Genomic DNA, 9783 nt, shown 5'->3' with positions numbered 1-9783 from the left:
AAAAAACATGTATTTGCAAGTTTGTTGTCAAATACATTTCAAAGAACAGTGTATTCAGCCAGATAACGGGCATGCAAATCTTATATTCATAAATAAAATTAATCTAATTTATACTACATTATACTATATTTAATAAATATGCGACACATGGTCAAAAAATTCTATATATAATTTAAAACATGTAGGTACTTTGGTAAATGTATATTCATGCATGTGAGGGTAAGCATAAAATAAATGAAGTTGAGTCTGCATCTGAAACTGGTGTTTGATTGTCGCTTCCCAAGTACTTTAACCTTTTCAACGCTTTTCCACACGTGTCAAGAAATGCTATGGACGCCAAAAAGTTAACTGGTGAAGAGCGAATATGAAGCTTAACTGACAGTAGGAAAGTCGCTTTGTCAACGTCCGCCATAGCCTTTTTAATGGTCATTGGCGTCGCGGGCACGACAGACGACCGTTTTAACATTACATAATTTACAAACATAAAAATCTAATGATTTTATCTGGAGACAAAAAAACCTGCAGTAAAAAGTAGAATGACCCATTAACCCTTTTCTAGGCCGCACCAATCTACAAGGTTTTCCCAAAAAATCTAAACATATTCCAATTAATTCAGCTTTAATGATTCATTTGGAGACAAGTCACATTTCCCGAGAGTGCACTCTAATTTTTACCTTAAATCGGAATGCTAAAGTTGAAATTCTATTGGCGCGTTATGGTCGATAAATTGTACTACGCCTGGAAAATGGTTAATATTGCAATGTATTTAAAATTAGGGTTGGCAATACTATCTACCATGGGGAACTCTTAAGTTCACCGTTGGTGCCCAACTTCGCCCAAGTAAAATAAAGAGTTGTACTAAGTATCCATTTAATTTACAATTAATAGAGCTGCATAAAATCCGTTGTAAAATTGTTGTTTAAAGATAAGATAAAGATAGATTTTTATTCAAGTAGGCTCTAACCCTACACCTCTGACCCGAGAAGATTTAAATCCCCCTTTCAATTAGAGGAGGGTATCCCAATATGGACCGGCAAAAAACTCGACGGGACACATCTTTTCAAAACATTACATCTTATAATTAACATGCGTTAAATAAATAAAAAAATACAATTTAGATTACTATAGTTTAATCACTAAACCCATAATAGGATTTGGACTTATGATTTTCTTATGCAGTTCTAGCTTAATTCGACCTTCTATAGGGTAAGTATTCATGACCAATTTAGTTAGGACTCTAAATGGCTCGCCAATCACGGAGCGTGACCGTACCTGTTAATATCGAATTTAAGGTACATCATTTTTTCCAACAGTTATTTCCAAAGAACTGCAACATACAATAACGAGGTTTGCTCCTAAATCCAGCTAAGAACTCGTATATCGGGTACGTTTTCTCCTATTTAACCTTAATTGGGCAATTGGCATATTTCGCAACTGTATGGGTTCTCGCCAATGGATCTTCTTTCATTTTCTTTTAATTTATATGATTTTAAATTCTTTCTCACACAATAATTACAAGAAAATATCTTGAACTCGTGCTAATACAAACCACAATGACTTAAACGATTTCCCAAATGTAACACTCCTTACGTCTTTTTCTATTTTTCAATAAGTTTTTGAATTTATTTAGGCAATGTCTCCCTGTGATGCATTTTGGTAAGTTGGTTTGAAATTTCTTAAATGTATGTATGTATTTTTACCGCATATTTAGCAGGAGTAGGGTTTTTCACCAGTATGAATCCTTCTATGAATAGTTAGAGATTCTATATCGAAAAATAGTTTTCCACATTCGTCACAGGGGATCTTTATGCGTATAGTATGAATCCGCCTGTGAACAGTAAACTTACTGTAATATCTGAAGCGCATATCGCATACATTGCACCTATACAGTTTTTCTTCAGTGTGCCGTCGTTCATGTCTAATTAAATTGCTATGAAACGCGAATTGTTTTGTACACATAGTGCACTTATATGGCTTCTCACCCGTGTGAATTCTTGCATGATTCGTCAGTTGATACTTAAAACTAAACATTTTACCACATATTTCGCAAGGGAACTCATGAGGTATGTGATCCAATTCGTGCTCATATAAAAGTTTTTTAGTCGCGAACTGTTTTCCGCAGCTTTCGCAGGAGTATGCTTTCGTCTCAGTTTCAATACTTTCAATCATTTCCAAGTTGTACTTGTGTAGTTGCATATGTGAGGTTAAGTAGAATATTTGATTAAATGTTTTGCCACAAGTCTCGCATTTGAATATTTCGTCGATGTCCTGGGGGGTACCCGCTACAGCTGTTCGTCGGTCAGCAGTCTCTCCTGCGTGACTCTGCGGTGATGGGTGCTGGTCAAAGATGGACTTGTGTGGAATTTCGCACTCCTGCAGTGGATCTTGTTTAGCGGATACTGTTCGGTTTGTCGCTGAAACCAAGAGCATTTTAACATTGTTAAAATATATAAAAGTTACCTAAAAGAAGAATTTTGTCAAGTTGTCGGACCGGCTGATAGGCGTATCAGGCGATCGTAGGGCGCTTTCTTTGCCCAGAGGCTAAGTCTAGGGGTAACGCCGCTAGCGTTCTAGCGACCCTGCCGGAAGGGTGATTTGGGGTAAGTCTTTTAGGTTTTGTTTTGTGTAACATAAGTTTAAATTGTATTTGGATTGTATTGTAATGTATTGTAAATAACCTAAACAAGCCCAAGCCCAGAGTGTTCACCTAGAGTGTCCAAAGCTTCAATAAAAATCAGATTTAAAAAAAAAAGGTATTTCGAGACTTGGATGATATGAATAAAAATCATTATGACATTCGGCCATTTTGAGAAGGAAACAATTTGGTATTTAGGCATTTTGGGACTGAGTTGTTATGAAATTTAGGAGATATAAATACAATGGCATTATGATATTTAGGTGCAATGAAACCAAAGCTTAAATACTTATTTTACAGGATTCGTAGTCTGATTATTGGTATATATACACACCGCGTTTTTATAGGGGGGTATTCATATCCGTTTTTTTTATTGTATAAATAAAGCAACTCACCCTCATTCTGGGTCATTATAGACTGCCCTTGCTTCGGCACAAGCTCTGCCTTGTCCTGTTCGGCATAGAGCCCGGGCCCACAGGATCTTGTGTACCGCAAGAGCTCCTCCTTACAGTGCTCGTCTTTCACCCAGTCTGTTTCTAATTCAACTGCAAATATACATTATGGTTATTTGCTAAGAACCCTGGTATTAATTATAGACTGTATCTTTAGGTATTTAAAAGAATGTAAACAAACCCCACCTGACACCCATGCAAAGGGAATACCTGTTATACTTGCGCGAAGAACTTAACAAACGCATTGAAAATGGAGAGACTGACATCACAATAAAATATGTCAGAGGACAACCAACCATTGTGAAGAATCTGCCATTAAAAAACTAAGTTCTCCTGCTCGCCTTAAACCTACACCATTAACAACTTCAACAACCAAATCTAACAAGGAAATACCACTAACTGTTCATACCTTAACTTTATTATATACCAATATCCAGTCTGTTTCCTCCAAACTGGACCTATTCATTGCCAGAGTAAACTCACTTAAACCGACTTTGATCATAATCACTGAAACATGGCTGAAACCTAACATTCCTGACGCAATGATAAAAATACCAGGTTATGATATCTATAGACATGATAGGATCGAAAAACGTAGTGGTGGAGTGGCTATATACGCCAAAAATAACGTTAACTTTGTTAGTACCAAAATTAATATGACATATAACACCAAACACCCTGCGTCTGAATGTGTGTGGTTAGACATACAACTTGGAAAAATAAAGTTTCTCCTATGTGGAGTCTACAGGGGGCATGACTCAACGCTAGAGCAAGATGCTAGCCTTTTTAATCAGCTAAGTAACGCTTCAGAGTCTAATACCATAGTCATAATGGGTGACTTCAATTTTGGAGGTGTCAAATGGCCACTGGAGGATACTGATTATCTAACACCGAGGGAGAATAATTTTGTACAATGGTATAGAAACAGTAACCTTGAACAACTCGTTAATAAACACACCAGGTACCGACAAGGCAACCAACCATCCTTTCTAGACCTAATTCTTACAAATGACGATGCCTTGATAGCCGACATAGACCACCAAGCTCCCATTGGCAAAAGTGACCACACTTGCTTACTGGCAACCATACAAATACAAATTCAAGCAGAAAACCACAACAAAACTAAGACACCCAGATACAATTTTAAAAAGGCTGACTATGAGAAAATCAATGAAAAATTACGTACCACCTTACGAGACCTGAAAAATGAGCATTGTGTTGAAACTCAATTTCAATTATTCCGTAGCTATGTTGAAGATGCTGTTCACCTATTTGTTCCCCAACTGAGACCGATGATATCCTGTTCCATGAATAAACCCTGGCTTTCAAAGGATATCCGTAACCTCATAAAGCAAAAGCAAGCCCTATGGAAGAGATATTCACTAACCGGATTAGATACAGCATACAGTGACTACAAGAAAATCAACAACAAACTAACCAACGTATGTAGATCTTCTCGCATTACCTACGAGACAAACTTAGTACAGGCTGGTCCAAAGAAATTCTACTCTTATGTACGGCGACAAGTGACATCTAAGGTTAGCGTACCAACGGCACTTCGTAACAATAAAGGGGAAACTGTGACACAAAACACAGAAATCGCAGAAGTGTTTGCAAATCAATTCGCAGGTGTCTTCCAAAAGGAACCACAAGGCGAACTACCTATCTTAGAACCACATCTTAGAATAGACGATCACATCACTGACATAGACTTTACAGCAGATAAAGTAAGACAATCGATCAAAGAGATGAGAGCGGATTCCTCGTCAGGACCAGACAACATCCCTGTTATATTATTAAAGAACTGTGATGTGGCGGACTCACTAGCTAACATGATGCAACAATCTTACGATTCTGGAATCTTACCAAAACAATGGAAAACTGCAATTGTAACACCAATATTCAAAAAAGGTAATAAACTGGAACCAGCTAACTATAGACCAATCAGCCTAACGAGTGTAGTGTGTAAATTAATGGAAAAGATCGTAGTTAAACACATAAGGAACTTCCTCAACCAGCATAAAGTGATAAGTGACCAGCAGCACGGCTTTTGTCCACGCCGATCTTCAGTCTCAAACCTGCTCTCGTGTCTCTCGTCCTGGACCAAGAGCTACAACGACGGAGAACCTGTAGATATCATTTACCTAGACTACGAGAAAGCATTTGACAAAGTCCCTACAACAAGACTGTTACAAAAATTAGAATTCGTGGGTATACGAGGAAAGCTTCTCAGCTGGGTTGAGGCGTTCCTTCGAGAAAGAACCTTCCGTGTAAGAGTTGGTGATACGCTGTCAAAGCAGCGAGAAATTCACAGCGGTGTGCCTCAAGGATCTGTCCTCGGACCTGTGCTGTATATAATATACACATTTGACCTGCCTCATAATCTCCATTGTAACGTCAGTATCTTTGCCGACGACACGAAGATATTTTCTAACCCTCTACACGACTTCGACCAACTCCAAAAAGATCTAGACGAGATAGCAAAATGGTCAAAGGAATGGCTTATAAGTCTGAATACTGAAAAATGTACAGTGCTACAAGTTGGTAACCGCAATCCACATCTTAGCTACGCCCTAGAAGGAACCAAACTTACACCAGTTAAAGTGCAAACGGACTTGGGAGTCAAAATTACTGAAAACCTCAAATGGGAAGAACATCTCACAACCATTACCAAAAGAGCTAAATCCTTGATCTACCTCGCTAGAAAAGCTTTTAGAATCCTAACGCCAGAACTCATGCTTAAGATATATAAGACATATGTTAGACCCATCCTAGAGTATGCTTTTCAAGTCTGGAGTCCTTATTTCGTCAAAGATGTTGAGATGCTTGAGAAAGTGCAACGTAGTTTCACAAAAATACCGAAACAACTAAAAAACATGTCTTATGAAGAAAGACTTAAAGTGCTGAAGCTCACAACATTAAAAGATCGCCGAGAGCGCGGAGACCTGATTGAAACGTTTAAGATTCTGACAGGACACTACGATATAGAGCAGTTTCAAGACCTGTACAAGCGCAATAGTAACACCCGTCTGCGAGGCCACCAATATAAGTTAATATCTGAACTGTCTAAAAACAACCCCCGCAGACATTTTCTCAGCAACAGAGTGGTCAAAGCATGGAACAAACTACCAGAAGATGTGGTCTCAGCACTGAATGTCAATCAGTTTAAGAACAGACTAGACAAATACTTAACCAGCGCAAAGAATACATATTAAGCGAAGATCACTCAGATACAGGCAACTATCAGTTGTTTCAACTGCCTGCCTGATTAATAAATAATAAAATAAAAAAAAAATAAAAAACCACAATTAGGTATTTTATTGGGTAAGAAAATTCTTCAAGTCAATTAATTTAACTCGATGTGCCTAACTTACAGAAGTTTTACTACGATATATTACTTACTCCAACGTAACAACGAAGCTGCTGTAATCGTGCTGTATTGTTAATGGGAATATATCGGGATGGTTATATAATGATGATGATATGATTGATCAATTGTAATTTAGTTTTGTAATATTTGCTATTACTTCGCCCTAATTCTAAGACCTATAACGAGATCGAATATTTAGATGAAAACATTACACCAACCAGTTACGTAAGCACTTCTCTTACTCGCTCAAAGTTAATAAATGATCCACATGTTACTTGTATACTTGGGTACATAATACATAATATATATTTATTTGTATATATGTATGTATGTCGTGTATATATGTAGGTATATTTTGCTATTATTTTTATATATGTAAGTGTATAAATAGCATATTGTTGTATTGTTTAGAATAACTTGATTTGTGTTTCATATTCCCTCTCGTTGTGTACAATCCTGCACTAATGCATGTTTCTGTTTGACCCAATGGTTGACTGGTAGAGAATGCCTTAAGGCACTAAGTCCGCCATTTGTACAATTTTATATCGTATATCGTGCAATAAAGTTTAAATAAATAAATAAGTTACACCATTAAATGAAATAGGTAAAAGCCTGATGAGGGACAGATCGAAGCAGTTTTCTATTTGGTTAGTTAACTGATAAATGTTTTAAGTACCCAAAAATCTAAAAACACATTGTTTACATTTATTTGACTACCTAAAGATACAGCCTTAGAGTAGATTATACAAGAAAGGCATAAAGTAACCTACATATGTAGGATAATAAATGGGCATTTATGGCCGAGTTACATAGTCTTATTTCAATTCGATTGTGAGCAAAGTATATAGGAATATCAAATATTTAAGGTTATTTTACTATGTCTATTCATCTTCGGGTCAGTTCAGAGCTGCGGCGGCGCGCCGGCTGCCTGCTGCAGCAGTGGCAGTTTGTATGTCAGGTTTCGGACTTTAATTCTAAGTTTATAAGGGTTGTAATAGATGATTTTCTACATAAAGCCACTCACCTTTTTCCACCAAAGACTGGCCGTGGTCCGGCACAAGTCCAGCCTTGTCCTGGCCATAGTGCTCTGGGCCTTTACATTCTGTGTCGGGGCATAAGGGGTCCTCGAATACTGGCTCGTCCTTAAGCCTCTCTATTCCTAGTTTGGTGGCAAATAAACATTAAATTAATTTAAATTAAAATTTCTTTATTAAAGACAACACATGGTCCATAAATATGTAAGATATAGCTTATCATTTATGTTAGTAACAGTACTCTATGGTACCCTAAAGGCTGTACTAGAAAGCAAGCACATATAATTACAAGATGGAAAGATGACATTCGTCTGACTCTGGGGCCATACTGGATGAGGGTTGCTGCAGACAGAGCCCAATGGAGACAGTTGGAGGAGGCCTATGCCTTACGGCACACCAAACTGGGGGATATACAATTTAAAAAAGCTCAATTGAAATGTATATAGTTCAGAATAAATAGCTTTATTATTATTATGTTAGTAACAACCATAACATAATAAAATATTTGACAATTTATAAACAATAGTGACTTTGCCCGATAACCCATTGCCCGCAACAGAGGATAATCTAGCATCCCGCACACTTTGCCAAGCAGTGAGGCCGTTTTCTTGCGCCAAACGGCATCAAATTTGTCATTATGTAATTTTTAATATTTTTTGCATTTGTAACATTTATTTAAAGTCCACTATAAACTTTAATAATATACTTACTAGTATGTTATTGGATGCCTATTAATAATATTTCATCATCATCATCCCGTCCTAGCCGGTTTCTGCCGCGGCGACTGATTTTGCACTGGCTAGTGACAGTAATGATCATGAGCTCTCAGGTGGCAGACGTTGCCTATTTTCGCAATAACTGTACGGCCACACTTACCGCGAGTCAGCACCCCGCGACAAAATTGTAGCTTATGACCGCAGGTGGTCGGGCCTTTAACTCGTCTAGCTTCGCGTCGAGTTCCACTCGCCTCTGCCTTTCAAAGGCTTGCACTTTTGTACACACTGGATGATGTATAATGATATTTAAAATGGGGTTCGGGACGTGTCCATATGTAAATAGTAAAGAATAATACTTACTGTGTTCAGGCAACAGCACAATACTCTCGTCCGCATTTTGCTCCCAGTTAAGCTCCTCTTTCACTCTCACAAACTCCGCAACTCCCTCCATCATAGCGGCACCAGACTGCGATATTTTAAAAAACAATCCCTCAACTTGAACCCTGCTATTATATCCCAGATACCGAAATCATGGAGCTCAGCCAATTTTAAAGACAATGAATTATTTATAGTAGTAAGTAGATAAAATCAATTGAAAAATACGGATTTATACGAACCAGAGACATGTCAGTCGCTTATACGAACATGGAACCAATGAATCTTATCATATTACGGTCATAGACACGTGGAATGATATATATTTGACAAGTGACATTCATTTCTGATCTGACCACAGAATAAGTAATAGTGTGCGTGATGTCATATGATAACCTAGTATTTATGGAAGGTAGAGGCAAGGAACAAAATCTCCACATACCAAAAAGTGTCCGACAAATAGTGAAATAGGTGGCGCTACAATACCTAGAATACTTGAGAAAAAAATATAATTATAGACAGCGCACTTCACTCCGTCAATAACGCCTAGGTTCTTAGCTATCCTAGCGCTACTCTGGAGAGATTTGGAACTATTATTTATAGTTGACAGCTGGACACTTTTGCAAAAATTCTGCCTAAGGAGTTTCTGGTCCTTGCCTCTACCTTCCATAATAGTGTTGTGACGTGACATTGACATTTCACGAGTTTTATATGTATCATGTAACTACCATGGCAACGGATCAACATGTTTACACTGTTATTCTCCCATTTATATTTTAATAAAATAATCATAATATATAATAACGTTTGCCAATATTATAAGTTTGTCGCAATAGACAAGTGGAATCGCAACACCGTCTCTGCGGAGACCACAGCGCGGGCCTGCGGCGCCTGCTTGGATACCTCTACGTTTGACATTTTATGTCACCAGTGAAAATTTTTTGTTTACTAACAAATTTCTATCAAAATATTTATAAAATTTAATCCAATTGTTCAAAAAGTGTACGGTGAAACAGTGTATCTACTTATAGTTATATTTTCGACCTACGCTCCTAACTACCTTCTTCCGAATCTGCTCTTTTCCGAAAGTTCTGTACAAAAAGAGTTCACAAGATATTACTTAAAGAAGTCCTGCCGCCTACAACGGAGGGCCTGAGCCCTCCGATGCCCCTGCTCGGCCTGCCCGCTGAGCTGGAATTTG

At 37.7% G+C, this 9783-nt stretch overlaps 1 protein-coding gene across 1 annotated transcript; it reads right to left on the bottom strand.

Annotated features, from left to right (window-relative positions):
• Positions 1 to 1113: 1113 nt before the first annotated feature.
• LOC133531721 (zinc finger protein 160-like) lies at positions 1114 to 9284 on the bottom strand. The gene is made up of 5 exons (XM_061870100.1): positions 8825 to 9284; positions 8568 to 8673; positions 7482 to 7616; positions 3031 to 3180; positions 1114 to 2414 (listed from the first exon to the last, which is right to left on the bottom strand). Exons 1-5 carry the CDS (start codon positions 8831 to 8833, stop codon positions 1708 to 1710), a joined length of 1107 nt encoding a protein of 368 aa, XP_061726084.1. The 5' UTR covers positions 8834 to 9284; the 3' UTR covers positions 1114 to 1707.
• Positions 9285 to 9783: the final 499 nt, after the last annotated feature.

This window comes from Cydia pomonella, chromosome 25 (genome assembly GCF_033807575.1).
Source record: "Cydia pomonella isolate Wapato2018A chromosome 25, ilCydPomo1, whole genome shotgun sequence".
NCBI classification, from domain to species: domain Eukaryota; kingdom Metazoa; phylum Arthropoda; class Insecta; order Lepidoptera; family Tortricidae; genus Cydia; species Cydia pomonella.
The sequence above is the reverse complement of the archived record's forward strand: the minus strand, read 5'-3'. Positions and strand labels throughout refer to the sequence as shown.